The sequence below is a fragment of the Carettochelys insculpta genome, chromosome 12 (genome assembly GCF_033958435.1).
Source record: "Carettochelys insculpta isolate YL-2023 chromosome 12, ASM3395843v1, whole genome shotgun sequence".
In the NCBI taxonomy this organism is placed as follows: Eukaryota; Metazoa; Chordata; order Testudines; family Carettochelyidae; genus Carettochelys; species Carettochelys insculpta.
The window spans coordinates 22,003,887-22,020,085 of record NC_134148.1 but is presented as its reverse complement, the minus strand read 5'-3'; the positions used below and the strand labels follow the sequence as shown (position 1 = coordinate 22,020,085).

Sequence of the window (16,199 nt, the reverse complement as noted above, 5' to 3'; positions counted from 1 at the left end):
CATGTTTGAATACTCCAGTGTAAAAATGAGACTGACAATCATATGACTAAAAGAATAAATAATGCCCCCCCCACATAATTTGAGACAAAAAGTCCTTCACATGCCCCAAAAGTAGTTTAAAAAGGTTTGTTTTCTTTCAGAGGCCTCTGCAACACACCATAAAAACACCAGCACCCAGGAGGGGGGCAGTAGATGGGGTTTCAGTTTCAGCTCTGTGACTCCTTGAGACCAGTTCAATTCTGACCCCTTGTTGAGAACCATTGGGTTAGACAACCTGAAGTGTTTTGGTTGAGCAAGAGCAATCAGAGTAAGAGCTCATGTTTAAGGGGCAAATCCTGCTGTGGCATTCAAGCAACCGATTTCCATACACACGGATCTGTGAACAAATTCTGACCCAACATTATCTCACCAAGTTTTGCTAAAACACCGTCCAGGAACATTCTACCATTTCTGAAACCACTTACCACCATCAGATTCACCTCGTCCTTGAGGTCATCATAGCGCTCCTCTAACCGGCTGAACTCATTCAGCAGATTCTGATACCTTAGCCTTTCATCATTCAGATCTAGCTCCAGTTGTTTTGTTTCCTCAACAAGCTTCTTCTCCATGGTCTCTGTCACCAAACAGATCATACCAAAAGGTTAACAAGATGCATTCTGGAAACCTACTTAATTTGCAGCATCCATATTCCATAATTACAATATAAGGCAAGACACTATGCACAAGTATGCAAAGATCACAGACTGTACCAACTGTGCTATTTCCAAACAAAAGTCAGCCTGCAATATTTATGCCACTGTGAGAAAGCGCTACACCAAAGATACACAGGACTAAAATAATCACTGGTGTAACATTAGAAGGGTTCACTTCAATAAATTCTTCTCCATTGCTTGCCACATAATAATCTGGGGCGGCATGTAAAATGGTTAATGTATGCTGTATATATATACGTATGCAGAAAGTTGACCTATGGTACGTGACTTAAGCTACATAGCTGGAGTCAGTGTAGTTTAAGTTGAGTACCAGGGGATCTACACCACGGCGAGTCAATGGGAGAAACTCTCCTATCAATGTCCCTTGCTCTTCCTGCCCAGGGTACAGAACAGGGTCGACAGGACAGGGACCTGCAGTCAATTTGGTATCTTAGTCTCGCTAAATTGACCACCAGTGGATTGATCTCACAGCACTGATCTGGGCTGTCATGTAATTTAGCCTTCCTCTCATTTGCTATTGTATTGGTCTAGTATCTGAAAATGGCATCTCCATTTGTACACATCTTCAGCATAAAATGAGGGCAGTCTCAGTTCTTCTGAGTCTTTTTCCAGTTATGTTTAGGTGTTCACCATGAAGTCACTTACTAAGATGCAACAATACATCTGTTATTTTTTGAGCACTATTAGAAAAATATACCATTCACCTGTGTATGTGGTTTTCTCCACTATGGAACATAATGCAAGGATCAAAGTTTACTGTACAATCTGGTGCTAGATAAGAGTTTAGGAAGCAACAGACAACCCTACTTCTATGCTATGTGTTGGTGTGATTGCAACAAAGGGGATTAGTTTACTCCAAACAGAAATGATTTTCTTCCAGAGACTAGGTTCAGAAGCAATCATTAAAAATCATATGCCTGTGCCAGGCCACATTCAGACAGGGAGCCCCATTTACAGAGCCCAGTTGCCTCAACTTGCATGTACAGTAGAACCCCAAGATACATGCACCTGAGTTACGCGTATCTCAGCTTAAGCAACTCTGTATGGTGGAGAAACTGACCGGTACTGCTGCATTGGTTAGTTTCCCAGCTCCTGTCAGGGTGGCAGCCCAATCACCACTCTCACCTGACTCTTGCTGCCCCGACAAGAGCGATTTCTCAGCTCCCGTCAGGGGTGGCAGCCTAAATCTTGGCTGCCACCAGTGACCAAAATGGGGGAACTGACCAGTGCAGCACAGCTGGTCAGTTTCCCCTTTCCTGTGAGCAGTGGGCAGCCCAGAGGCAGGCTCTCAGCTGCCAAACACTCACAGGAGACAGGAAACTGATTAGCAGTGCTGCACTGGTCAGTTTCCTGACTCCCCGGAGTTACATGAAATTTGACTTGAGCAGGATTGTGCAAGAACACAACCTCCTTGTAAGTCATGAGTCTACTGTACAGTAGTTATGCACTTTGAAAAGAATTTTAGTGTGCAATTATCCCCTTTATATGTAAACTATCTGGTGCACATCCAAGCATGGAGTTCACAATTTAGTCAACCACTTCTCAATAATTTGGCCCCAATGTCTTTGTCTACGTCTAACAGTTTGAAGTGTGGCCATGGCATACCTTAAATTGAAAGTATGGGCATGGCCATGGCAGGAGCACAGACAAAGAGCTCTCCCAGCACTCTCTGTAAACCACCTCTGCAAAAGGAGCAACTAACATTGTTGAGAGCATGACTCCCAGGACTGTTGCCTGGTTCACACTGGCACTTTATAGTGCTGTAATTGGCCGCACTTGAGGGGAGGTGTGTTTTTTCACACCCCGAGCCAAAAAATTACATTGTTTAAAGCGCCAGTGTAGACTTGGCTCTATGAACAGTCAGAACTAATTTAATTTAATTTTTTTTTTAATTATAGCTAGGTAATTCTTAACACTCAAATTGTCAACCACTGTACAGCGTATGTACGATCCCATAGTAAGAGTCACAAATCACATTCTAAAGGGAAACATAGTCCACAAACCACAATGGAGGAGCTGGATCTGAGTGCCAATGCCTTGATAGAGAGAGTCACTTTAGAAAGGAACAAATAAAGAAATTGAAGAGAACAAAACTGACCTGTTATCTCCTTGGCCTGATCACAGATGCGACGATTCAACTCCTCCTTTTCGTTTTTCAGCAACGTGTTCTGTTCTTTTAATTCTGATACCAACTATAAAAACAACAGAAGGTTTGGCTCAGGGTAAGGACTGCAGTCATGGGAAAGCGTTTAATTTGTGCACCTTAAGCTCAGCTGGGTCTAACTCCTCTGCATTCTTCCAGTAAGCGATCGAAAATACATGGTTTTCAACTGTCCTTCCGAGAGTAAGATCAGTGACCTAAAGAGACAGCTTCGCTGCTTAATTCACATCCCAATCACACCCCTCTCCTGCATGCAGGTCATACTGAATTTTCAACGACAAGAGGCCCATGAACATGAGATCCCAGAGTGCTTAGCTTATGTTTTTTACCAGGAAACCTGGGGATGTCGCTTGAATTGCTTTGGATCTAAAGACACATCAGTTAGAAACAAATTCAATGACTCCACTCTATGCTTCTTAGGATTTGGTGTGATCCCAGAGCTTGACTACCAACTAAAGGTGTACTGCTTCAACCATACCAGCACAGCCAAAGTAGTATAGCCCCTTAATGTGCACAGTTATACCAGAATAAAGCACTTTTATACCAGCATGTCTGTATTCACATTAGGAATTTTGTTGGTATAACTGCATGGGTACTAAATTATTTCCCAAACAGAAAAAGCAATGTCATACAAAAATTGTGCTTGCAGACCAGGACAATAGACATTTAACCCTCTCTTTAGCAAAGGACCCAAAGATCTGAAAAAAAATGTAATGGAAAATTATCTGTTTTGTTTTATTCTTTTGAAGGAATCTGTAGGTGGGGAAGTAAGAGACAGTGCTCTTGGAGGACACATTCAGCTTGAAGTCAGCTCAAATCACCATGTTTCTAGTTTTGGGGAGCGCTCCAATCAGCATGCTTCTTCGATCACTTCATATGCTGTACTCAACCCAAGATCAACAAAAGAAAAAGGATAATTTTAACAGCACTGTATCTCTAAGATCTCACGAACAGCAAACCAATGGGGGTTTTAGAGAAAGGCTGTTCCTACAAGTTAGGTATTTCGGGGGAAGGAGCTCCGACCTGATCTGTTTCCTGTTTGTATCTGTCTGCCCATTCCTCAATTGTCTTCTTCTCAGACTGTGTTTGGCTCAACTCTTTCCGAAGCTTTGTCATCTCCTCTTGGAGCATCAGAACACGATGGGTGGCATTCTTAGCTTCCTCCTCACTCACGCGAAGCCTTTCCACATCACTCCGCAGCTTCTCAGTCTCTGTGTTGTACGTGGTTTCCAAGCTGGTGAGTCTCTCCAGCAGGGATTTGTAGTCTTTATTCTTTGCAAAACACAATACAGACATAACGGCATATAGCAGAGCTTCTGGGTTTGTTTTAATCGGAATATTTGTGCTAGTGACAGGTGCTATACTGACAGACTGAATCACTCTATTTACCCTCAGAACACTTCATGCTTGGGCAGTAAGGTAGCAGCTTCCAAACCTTCATGTCCCAGGTTAAAATCAGACAAAGCCCACGCATGCCAGGCAACATAGTTGTTTTCCATTAAACACCAAGAAAAAGAAAAAATATGGAAAAAGTTACAGCTTGCTACATTATCTAGTGATTCGCGTCTACAGTGAGGAGAATTTCTCCTGACTAAAGAAGAAAAATGATTCCTAATAAAGAAAAATTCTGCTCCCAATAATTACTGTATTTTTGCAAGGGTTTACCTACAGTTCAAATATTGAGGGAGATGACCATTCACTTACCTGTTCATCAATTTTACGCTGCAGCTGCATGATCTTGTTCTCCATCCCAATATTGAGCTTCTTGTAGCGTTCCACAGAGCGCGCCTCTATCTTCAGCTTCTTTAGCTCCCTCTTGGCCATCATACGCCTGTAGCAGCATTGCAAGTAAACAATTGCCTTCAAGCTCCTATGGTAGCGCATACGAGCCAGCCAGCCCCGCACGTGCTTCTGAATAATAATGGTTTTGTGCTCTCGAAGCATCTGGGTTTAAAAACAAAAACATTACATAAAAAGTGACATGCTGTATTCATATGATATGAACATTCTACAAGGAGAGACACAGAAATAACAATTAGAGGCACATCTGTTTGAACAGAGAAACTGCTATAAATAAGTAAAATAAATTAACCTTAAGGTACAAGATCAAAAAATGAAGTAAGAAATGAGAGAAAGTTAAAATGAAGGGAAAGGGGTGGTAGGAAGGAATCTGGAAACATTTGTATTTATGTAAGATACCTGTTACAAAAATATGCCATACCTCTGGACAAAATTAAAAATCCATCCCTGGAGTTCTAGGGTGATTAGAACTTCCTCTTTGCCTTTATTATGAGGCCACTTGAAGTCATCGGTACATGGACAGATGGGTAAATTCAGCAAATTATTGTTTAGTCTCACTACAAATCTTCCAAAGATACACATATAAACATGAACCTGCTCTGCTTATAACAGCTAGTAATGACAATTATCAGGTCAAGTTAAACTCCAATTTGCATTCTCTTCCCATGGCATTTTTTTAAGTTATTCTTAACTTGTAGAAACTTTTAAAAATGTTTTTCCGTGCCTACTACTTGGCTAAAGAGCAAACAAAGTTGGTGCAAGTGTGCTGCATTCTGCAAACATTAAAGTAATTCTTTACTCTTCATCTATTCCAATCAGAAATTTTGCATCCCCCTAATTCCAAAACAAAATAGCTGAGAGTGAAAATTTCAAAGCATGGCTTAACAATCTTTATGAAAATACATTTTAAAAATTCAGATTCAGAGAACAATGGTTCAGAATTTAAATTATCAATGTTTTAGCCAGTAATCTTGCATATTCAAGCTAATTTTCCATTTACTTTTTGGACAGCTGAAGTAAGGACATTTCAGTGATTTCCAAGGAGGTTCCCACTTCCACAAGATCAGAGTTTACCTCCTGGGAAGTTCTCCAGGGTCATGACTGTAGTCCTTCTGGTGCTTTTAAAACCTTTGAATTTCACTGGTAAAGCCAGCAGAAGTTTTAACCTCTGCCAGTGAGTATTTTTTGTTGAAGGAGTTAAAGCTGATTAAGATCTGATGTCCCTTTCAGGATTTCTGATCCTTTAAGCGCTTACTACAAGTTAAATTCTCATGCTGATTTAACAGCAAAGTTAATATGTCAAATATTTAGCCTAATAAAATTTCCATTTTCCTCCACAGGAAAATTTGTAAGCAACACAAGCTGCAAGTATAGCAGCTTCAAAACAATGATTCCAAATGTCCTCTGGCAAAACCAGCAGAGCCTGTAAAATCTGCTGACTCTACAAGTTTGGCTTTACCTACTTTTTACCCTTCTAAAGAAAAAACAGTTAAAAGGAATGTCAACTCTAGTTTCAAGACCCCAATAAACTAAAGAAACTGAGCTGTTAAAAATATAGAAAAGCCAAAAGCTAAATTGTCTTCCACAATGCTAACTCAGCCATATTGCACTAATTTATCATTTTCTACTCCTTCCCTTGTTATGGTTTCACATTACCAGGGTATACCATGATATGTAAAATACAGTTGGCTTTCAATGACATTTTCTTCTTAGCTAATGTAAACAAAGTAAGTCACATAAAATACGTCCATTCTGTGGCAACACTCTGCATGTGCCAGAGAAATTTCATGTGTGTAATCCAAGGATGGAAGGGTGCATTCCAAACAACAAGAACATATCTGAATGTTTATCAGGAGGAACAACTAAGCTTCTTGTTAGAAACTGACAAGCATGATAATACTGTCTCAGTCCAAAATTTTCTCCAGGTCATGTGAAGCAGATGATTTAAACATTTCACATTCCAAAAGTTACTCATGTGATTGATATACACCTTCTATTTTAAAACAGGAAACTTTAAAACCTTTCCTAAAGAGTAATGCGTGTTTCATATACTATGGATGCAGTCAGCTATGGATTAAAGTGATCTGTAAGGAGAGCTTTTCAATTAATCAAAGCTTTAAAAAATTCCAGTAGGATAACTATACAATCTATAATCTTAGGACTGCAAACAATGCCTCTGCTTTGTCCTGTAACAATTCCAGGATTATAGGCGTTAGTAAAATTCTTCCTTTACATTAACACATCTGTCTTGTGTTTATCATTAGTTACATCTGTGAAGCTAGGATTTTATAAAGCATAATCTCTAATTGTGATTACTAATGAGAATAATATCAATTACAGACTCATTCTTACATAGTTAAATTTGACTGGCTCTTACGGTGTCTTCAGAAGTAATTTGCCATATCAGCTACAAGGGAATGTGACACGTTTATAAAATGCTGTTGTTCAGTAGAAAAAGAACTGTGCGGAACATTCACTCAGCCAATTTCAGGAATCAAGAATGGCTGAAAGATCTGTTCTGCGTATGCCGGGTGATGGCTTTTAGCCTATATGTTGTGGAGACGTATGTGTCATTTTTATCAAGAAGCTCATTACTTTCTGCAGTTAATGCATAGCTGAAAAACATCTGCCAAGTAAGCAAAAGACTTAATATTTTAACATTCTTATATGCACTTGTAACATAAAGCCTGGATTGCAGTGCTCAGAATGCTAGCACAGAAAAACAGCAACTAAATAAAACTATAATGTACACCATAAACTACATAGGATGTGTAATAGACTGAGTGCCGTGGGAGAAATCTCGCATTTCTAGTTGTTGATTGTTTCCACAACGTTCACATTAATGTTATGTTAGATGAATATACTGAATATGGGTGTGTGCACACACTTTTACACAATGTATGCACCCTTGTACATTTAATCTTTAGTATAAGCCTACAAGTGTCCAGAAATTCCTTTAGTTGAATTATTTTGATCAATATCAGACAAGCATTTCAACACAAGCACTGGCAGACTTTTGTCTTATACCATTTACATCTACTAAATTAAGAACAAGTTCAACTCTGTAGGAAAACTTTGGAGTGAATGGTGAGTTGACCTTCGAAAAATTCAATGCAAAACAAGCTTTAAAAATAGAACTGCTGTGCAAAATGTTGTGATTTATACAATGTCAATGTATCAATAATTCTGCTTCCAGCTCTCCAACATTTAAGAGCAAAGCCTAATTTCTAAAATGAGGACAGTTAATTTTTCATTAAACATACTCACTTAACGTCACATCACCATAATTAGGACAGACCTCTATCAACCTCCCACCAAAATAAAGACCTGGACAAGGGAATGAAAAAAGGGCAAAGCAAAAAGATAGCCAAGGGTCTAATCTTATATTCTATAAGTGAAGGGATACTGATATTCAAATGAGCATTCTCACTTATCTTTTAGAGTTTGACAGAATCAGAAATTAAAATTAAGAAGAGCTGCTAAATCACCTGGTCCATATGTACACACAATAGTAATTTGGACTCATAACAACTGGTTGTCTCATCATTGTAGTATATTATTCATATCTGCAGGTACTTTATTTGAATCCAGCAGGGAAACTGAGTATGTGTGTTAAGGTATGACAATTTGTGTACATGCATTTTAAAGCACCATGGAAGCACTGCAGTGTGGGCTAATCTGGAGGTGGTTGGAAATAGTGAAACACTGGGTCTTCTTACCCTGTGGTATTTGCTCCTGGCCATATAACCTCGTAAAAGTGACTGAAGCATAAGAGCGGCAGCTTGCATGAGACAGTATCTTTTGCGAACCACATACATGCGCTGGAACTTCTGAATTATGATGGCAGCCCTGGTTCTTCTCAAGAACTTGGCATAGCTGATAAAGAAAAATGATGGAAATGGAATTTACAAATATTATAGATGACTAACAAAATTTTCCCAGTCCTACGACTTCACCCTCTTTACCCTCTAAGAGCCATGTTTTCCACGTATTCTACTCTATATTACTTCTGGTACATCAACGTTTGAGTGTTTACTTACTACTACACTGCACAGCACATGGGAAATCTGTTAAAAATTAACCCTTACACAGCCCCAGAAAATTGCACTGGAGAACTGACATGCTTCTCAGTTTCTGATCACCATCCCCCAATTTTAAAAGAGGCTTCCATTAATCAACCTTCCCTAACTCATTCCCCAACAAAAACAAGTCCATCTCTAATTCTTATTGCTCCAGCAAGATCACAAAAAGCATCCCCATTTAATTCCTTTCCTTTTCCCTGCCACCTCACCTCTGCTATCTGTCTGCTTCCCCCCACCCCCTCATCAGCCATTTGCTCCTAGCTGACCTGTCTCTCTTTTGCTGTACCCTGGTCTTAATGGTAGGTTCTGCACTACTGAGAGAGGGAGAACACATTAAGAGGGTTGTGGAAAGTTAACAAGGTGTTATGGCAGGAAGAGGACAGGCCAGGATTCAGTTTAAGCAAAAGTCCCTCCTCATCCCACTCACAGACTCATCTCCTCACTCTACTTTTCCTCTAACAAATATACAAGATGGAGCACTCTTAGGTGTTATCCCGCTGGAAATAGCTACTGCTCTGTGAAGGCCAAAAGATGCAGGTATGCACATTACAGGAATGCACACTCTAGTAGTCTTCCTTCCTTCATTACACTGAAAAATTAATTCCTAGTAATGAGCACAAGAAGGAGACAGAAGATGCTCTCACAATTAAATGACCTAATTAAAGGAATGTGAACTGACGCATGAGCAAGATTCCCTAAGTGTGCTACTTACCAACGTGCCTGGTACCCTCTGACGTATCTCTGAATGGTGATGGCTGCTTTCCTCATGCGCAGGTACTTCTTCCGCATCAGCCACCCTCGGATAGTCTTCTGGATGCGGATGCAAGCAGCTCTCAGCTTATCTGCTCTGATTTTTTCCAGATAGGCTACTTGACCAGCCCGAAAAAATATTTTGGTCTTACCAAACTGATACTTATCCTGGTCCTATTTTCAGAGGAAATATATGATCAGTAACAGAATTTAACAATAGTGGATAAAAAGAAAAAAAAAGACACAAAGGCTGAATTGAAAGCAGGGTCAGTAACAAGGTATTCTTAGTCCTGCCTTTGCTGTACTGGGAAAGTGTCCTTCTCCTGCTGTTTATTTTTACCACTGCTCCCCTAAGCCAGAAACTGCCCACATGCATGAGAGCCATCAAGGAGTTTGTACAGAGCATCTCTGTTTGGGCAGGCAAGGGCAGAGAAACAGCTGAGAGGTGGTAGGATAGTGGCAGAGTCTTGCAAAGCTAAGGGGAATTAAGGAATCATAAAACAGGAGTGGAAAGAAACTTGAGAAGAAGTCATCTGGTTCAGCTCTCTGCTCTCAAGGCAGGTCTAAGCACTATCTAGACCAGGGATAGGCATTAATTTTCATGGGGAAGGGGGTGGTTTCAAGAATGTTTAAAGTGATAATGGGCTGGACTTTTCTATTATCTTAATGGGTGTGTGTGTCTGGGACAGAGTTGGGTGGAGGCAGCAGCTTCCCATAGGTGGCTCCCAGTCGGCAGCACAGTGGGGCACTCAGGCAGGCTTCCTGCATGCGATGGTGACCTCACGCCACTCAAAGTGGCAGGGTGCCGGAGCAAACATGTGTCTGCATGTCCCTTTGTGGGAGAGGGGCAGGTCTCCACATGCTTCCTGTGACTGCAAGCACCACCCCTGCAGCTCTCACTGGCCAGTTTCTGCCAAATGGGAGCTGCGAGAATGGTGTTGGAGGTGGAGGAAGAAGGTGGTGACCCACTACCCACCTCTTGCCAAGGTGAACACAGAGACATGCTTACTAGCAGTGCCAGGCCATTTCTGGAAGTGGCATAGCCAAAGCCATGGCAGGCAGGCAGCCTGCCTGATTGCTCTGCTGCACTGCAGGACTTCTAGCAGTCTGGAGGGTCACAGTAGGCTAGAGGAAAATGTTTGGTGGGCACATTTTGCCAACGCCTGATTTAGACCATCCCTGACAGGTGTTTGTTTAACCTGCTCCCAAAAACCTCCAATAATGGAGATTCCACCACCTCCCTAAAAAATTTACACCAGTGATTAAGTTGGAAGTTTTTACTCCACTTCTTAATTAGTAAGTTTTACTAATATCCAACCTAAACCACTCTAGCTGCAATTTAAGCCCACTGTTTCTTGATCTGTATTCAGAGGTTAAGGAGAACAGCTTTTCTTCCTCCTTCTTGTAACAACCTATTATGTACTTGAAAATTGTAAAGGGGCGGAAGGGTTTGTTTGGAACAGGAAAGAGAGACTCCTGTGTCTTGGGACCCTGAGAATGACTGTACCCCCCACCCCCAGGTTAATGCAATGTGATATTAAATTAAGTGAGGCACTCCCTCCATCACTGGCACTTAAAACTGTAACCTTCCTAGCCTCTGCTGGACTGCAGAATCAAACCCCTGTTGCAAGCACAGCAACACTGGAGTGACTTACTGACAATAAAAAGAATCGTTTATCCTTAATAGCAGCCAAGGCCTGATGCTTTAGAAGCAGCAGTTCTCAAACCGTGTGTTGGGATCCTGCTTTGCATGGTGTCGCCAGGGGTGGCTTAGCCTTGCTGAGGCCCAGGTTTGAAGCTCAAATCCCAATGCCCAGGACCAAAGCCAAAGCGCAAGGGTTCCTGCCTGGGGCTCAAGGCTTTCAGCTTTGGCCTCCCTGCCCAGAGTAGTGGGGCCCAGGTTTTGGTCGCCTTGGTTGGGGCAGTGGGGTTCAGGTGCACTCTGGATTCCATTCTCCCTCCTGCGCTGGTGAAGTAATTCTTGTTGTCCAAAGGGGTCATGGTGTAGTGAAGTTTATGAACCTCTGTTCTAGAGCTTCAAAAGCAAAGGTGAATGTCACCCAACCATCAAACAATAAAACACCCAGAAAGACGATGATTTCCCAAACCTAGGACTGTCTGCAGTCTGAAGTTCTATCAACTAATAATAATGTTTGACTATGTTAAAATGTGAATGGGGGGAGCAACGCATTTTTAAACCTATCTGTGTAGTTCAGCATTCCAGGCAATATTTATAGGTTTTAAAAGCTACGATTCTACTACCAGAATCAGCTTCTCCAACACATTTTTGCAGGTCTGTTTTCTGTCACTAAGGACATCTTTTTGCTTCATCAGGACACGGTAGCGGCTGAAGAACTCTTGATATGTCCACCTGTACCAAGAGACCGCAAGGGTGTTAGCCATATAATGGAAATCTCTTTCAAGGAAAATGGCTCTTCTAATAACAATTTGAAAAACAGCAAGCCTACCTTGAAGGGAAGCCAGCTGCACTGATCCGAATAGTTTCCAGAACGCCACAAGCTCTGAGTTGTTGAACTGCCCGCTTTTCATCAAAGCTACATAAGAAAACAAAACAGGTGTCAAATGGCAGAGTTTCTAAGTGAAGGAGTAAGCAAATTTTGTATGAGAACCTAAGACTAGAATGGTGACAACATCAAAAATGTGAACTACTAAAATTCAGTCAAAGAAGTTTTCATGAGTACAGGTTTTTTTTTTTAGAAGCACAAGCTTTGAATCGAATTCCAAATGGCCAAATAATGAAATTGTAGGTATCCTCAAAGAGCATAAAGGAGAAATACAAAGCTGTCAGCTCGTAATTTTCTCTCCATTCAATTCTATAATTTTCCCTGTAATTATGTGTATCCTGATGCTTTCAGGACACACGATTCTTTACTGCTGAGTGATGTTTACTTTGCTGTCAGAGACCATTTATGAACCCCAGGCTTACGTGAATGGAAACTTGAAGTCATTGGGCTTAATACATCGCACATAGTGTGGAGTTGTAGCATTAAGGGTTTCCATCAATAGATGAAGAGAGTTCCGAAACTGTTAAAAAAAAAAAAAAAATCAGAATTCAATGAAATTCATTCCTGTTTGAAATGATCTCAAAAGGGAACTTTTTTATTAGGAAAAATTTCACCAGAGCAGTCTGGTTATGTGCTGCCCCAGTGTATGCATCTATCCGATAAATGATGGTGGTTCTTGGAAGCAATTCCTATATACTTTAACACTCTCATGGAATCAGTAAGAATCACATGCTTGAAATGCCTATCACAAATGCAACCACACTAGTGGCAGGAGGACTGAGCTACTTCGTCTTTTGCATGAAGAAATTCAATGTAGGGTTAAATACTACAATATAATACATTCTACATTGACCCTTTCTGCAGGTAATATAAATTTTAGCATCCAAATCTTCATGTTGTATCTGAAATCAGTTAAGAACTTGGAACAGGCATGTTAAAATCTCACAATAGATACTTTTATCAAGCTGGTTTAAAAATCAATGCAGAAGAAACAGACATAAAACAGATCTCTCCAGGAGGAAAGATCTATAGGAGCTCATAGGTGGTTGGTGACTGTTCACTCTTTTGGGGGTATGCCACCTGTTGTTTCAGCTTTTTCTGTCTTAGGGTCTTATTAGATCTATCACTAGTACAGAATTTCCAAGAAACAGTGTGATGTTGAATGCTTTGGATCATCTCTGGCTGGCCCAAGGTCTGCCGCCCTGCCTCTCTAATAAAGGGCTTGTTTCAGCTCCCTACGCTTATACAGGCAACAGTATCAAGCTTATCTCTTAGTGTGTTACACCCGAACATTCTTGGGCTGGGTCTACACATGCCCCTTCCTTTCGAAAGGGGCATGTTAACGAGCGGATTCAAAAGATGCTAATGAGGTGCTGCAATGAATATGCAGTGCCACATTAGCATAACGGCGGCCACGGCGATTCGAAAGTGTGGCTTTTCAAATCACGCACCGCCCGTGGAGATGGGACCTTGCGAAAGGAGCTCCCCCAGTTTTCAAAAGCCCTTCTTCCGATCACAGATAGGAAGAAGGGCTTTCGAAAACTGGGGCAGGTCCTTTCGGAAGGTCCATCTCCACAGGTGGCGCGTGATTCAAAAAGCCGCGCTTTCGAATCGCCGCGGCTGCCATTATGCTAATGAGGTGCTGCTTATTCATTGTAGCACCTAATTAGCATATTTTGAACCTGCTCATTAACATGCCCCTTTCGAAAGGGGCACGTGTAGGCCCAGCCTTGTAATCCAGCTTTCTTTACCTGGGACTATCCCTGAAGACCAGTCAGATGTTTCAGTCAATGCAGAATGTGGCTATTGACTAAAAATGGTGGAGGCCAACAAGCATAAAAGCCTAGGTGCCAAACAACGAACAGGGTTTTTGTTTGCTCTTATGAGCAATTCAAAGTGCTATCAATCATCTATAAAACACTGAGCGAGTGCCTGTGCTTTTGTCCTGTGTTGTTCTCCTGGCAGTTCTTCAGTTCCTAATAGGTGGGTGGCAGGACTTTCTCAGAGGAGAATTCTCCTCTGTAAGAGCATTTGCTAACACCTAAATGTGGCTAGTTTTATGTCCCCGTGTGAGACACTGTTTAATTTGGCTTTGTAGCTGTTGATATGTGGAAGATGATGGGCCAGGAGATTTGCTTCATGGTTGTACTGACTGGCACATTTATTTTCTAAATATATATATTTTCATGTAATGATTATACATTTTCAGGGCATATTTTTCAGAGGTGTCCTGTACCCAGAGCTTTCACTGTCTTCAAGTGAAGCTGAGGGAACTCGGTGCCCTGAGAAAAGTCAGGAGGTCAGATTTCATAGGTACCCAGAATCCAGTATGCTAAGCTCTTCAGAAAACATGGTAAGTTTGGGAGTGGAGTTCTTTTGAAAATCTGGCCCCAACACTGCACACGGTCCAAACTGTGAGCAATAAACAATCCTAAAGCTTACAATGGGCATTAGATGAGCAAGTCCTCTTTAAGAGCAGACAGCCTATGTACAGTAAACAGCTGCTTTCTTACATGGCCACGCAAGGTATGGAGAGCAGATCTTCATGAAATTGTCATATATGAATATGAGATACTGCCGCCACAAAAAAATTAAAACAATATAGATACTCATACCTGGCCTACTTCTCTCACATGGATTGCACAGATTGCTGAAGATTTCTTTAACTAGTCTAGCAATCCTGGTCTCCCATCATTAATCAAGATCCTACAGCCAATTTGTTGGGAATAGGCTACAAATTTGTATGGAAGCTACAAATTCCATAACACTTGAAAAGGAAAAGGCAGTGGCATAAGCCAAACCTATTGCTGAGAGCCATGACACTGTCCTCTCCATCTGTACCAGGACTCCTGAGCAGTGATCACAAGAAACAGCTGTATAGTATGAGACCAATAAGACACCGAGGGGGCGGGGTGGAGGTGCGGGGAGGTGATTATTCTAATGGAAAAAGTCCATGGTTCAACTCACCTGATGTCCAACAGTTTTCTTATGCTCCTTGCTCGCTTGGCCTGGTCTGGCCTTGGCTGGTTTGACAGCAGTACGAGACAGCAGCTTGCGACCTGAAGGGGTTGCGGAGGTGGGGCTAAGGGCTTTCTCATCATCCTGAAATAATTCTGACAGCATCTTAAACTGATAAAGAAATAGGAAAAAACAAGTCACATTTCAGAATTGGACGATAAGTGTTCTAGAAAGGAAGAAGTGTAGTCTAAAGAGTAATGCAGGAGTCCATGAATGAGGGTGGCTTGTTCTTTTCCCCATCTCTGAGTGGCTGCATGACCTTGACAGAGCGAACAAACCACTTAATCTAGAAATGGGTATAAATGCACTAGTCTACTGCAGACAGGTTTTAGGTTTAATTATTTATAGAGTCTCTGAAGATCTGCAGATGGAAACAGCAGTGTACTGACACTGAAGGACAAAGAAAGGAAGGTGTTATCATCTTTAAGTGTCTAAGATGGTTAGACTCCCAGCTCATTTTTAGCAAGCAGTTTTTTTTTTCTTTTGATAGCAGGAGATGGGGCAGATTAAAGACATGAACAGTATGTGAATGTGTGCTGACAATGATAAAATGGTTCCTATTTGTGGGTCTCTTGGGCTGTGTCTACACATGCCCCAAACTTCGAAATGGCCATGCAAATGGCCATTTCGAAGTTTACTAATGAAGCGCTGAAATGCATAAGTTCAAACAAAAAGTACTTTTTTCATCGCTTGGGCTCCTCTTTAGCCTGTCCCAGGCTCATGAGCTCATGGGAATAAGGGGACTTCGAAGTAGGCAGCACCCTTTCGAAAAGGAGCCCCGTCTGGACGCGCCGCGCGGCGGCAAGGAGCAGTAATTTCGAAGCGCCGCTGCCGCCCGCATGCTAATGAAGCGCTGAATATGCATTTCAGCGCTTCATTAATAAACTTCGAAATGGCCATTTGCATGGCCATTTCGAAGTTTGGGGCACGTGTAGACACAGCCTTGGTGTCAAATTCTGGTTTTACTGGGTTTAGTGGACAAAGTCAGCAATAGGGTCACAGCTCAGCCAGTTTCACACTGTTACAGGTTTCAGTATAATTGGGCTCAGCCACACCTCTATTACGTTAGCTGGGTGATTTTGTTTAAAAGGCTGAGAACTCAGTTTGCATTTGCAGCCATCGACAGTGGGCAGGCATCTGTGCAAGGCCC

At 41.6% G+C, this 16,199-nt stretch overlaps 1 protein-coding gene across 1 annotated transcript in view; it reads right to left on the bottom strand.

The window, feature by feature from the left end:
* MYO5A (myosin VA) overlaps positions 1 to 16,199 on the bottom strand; it is a 185,887-nt gene that overhangs the window by 36,879 nt on the left and 132,809 nt on the right. The window contains exons 15-24 of the mRNA XM_075006415.1: positions 14,999 to 15,160; positions 12,454 to 12,551; positions 11,975 to 12,061; positions 11,769 to 11,877; positions 9,469 to 9,680; positions 8,394 to 8,550; positions 4,579 to 4,818; positions 3,898 to 4,146; positions 2,812 to 2,905; positions 465 to 613 (exon numbers count right to left, since the gene is read on the bottom strand). Coding sequence (XP_074862516.1) covers positions 465 to 613; positions 2,812 to 2,905; positions 3,898 to 4,146; positions 4,579 to 4,818; positions 8,394 to 8,550; positions 9,469 to 9,680; positions 11,769 to 11,877; positions 11,975 to 12,061; positions 12,454 to 12,551; positions 14,999 to 15,160 — 1,557 coding nt within the window. The remainder of the gene's footprint in view (positions 1 to 464; positions 614 to 2,811; positions 2,906 to 3,897; positions 4,147 to 4,578; positions 4,819 to 8,393; positions 8,551 to 9,468; positions 9,681 to 11,768; positions 11,878 to 11,974; positions 12,062 to 12,453; positions 12,552 to 14,998; positions 15,161 to 16,199) is intronic.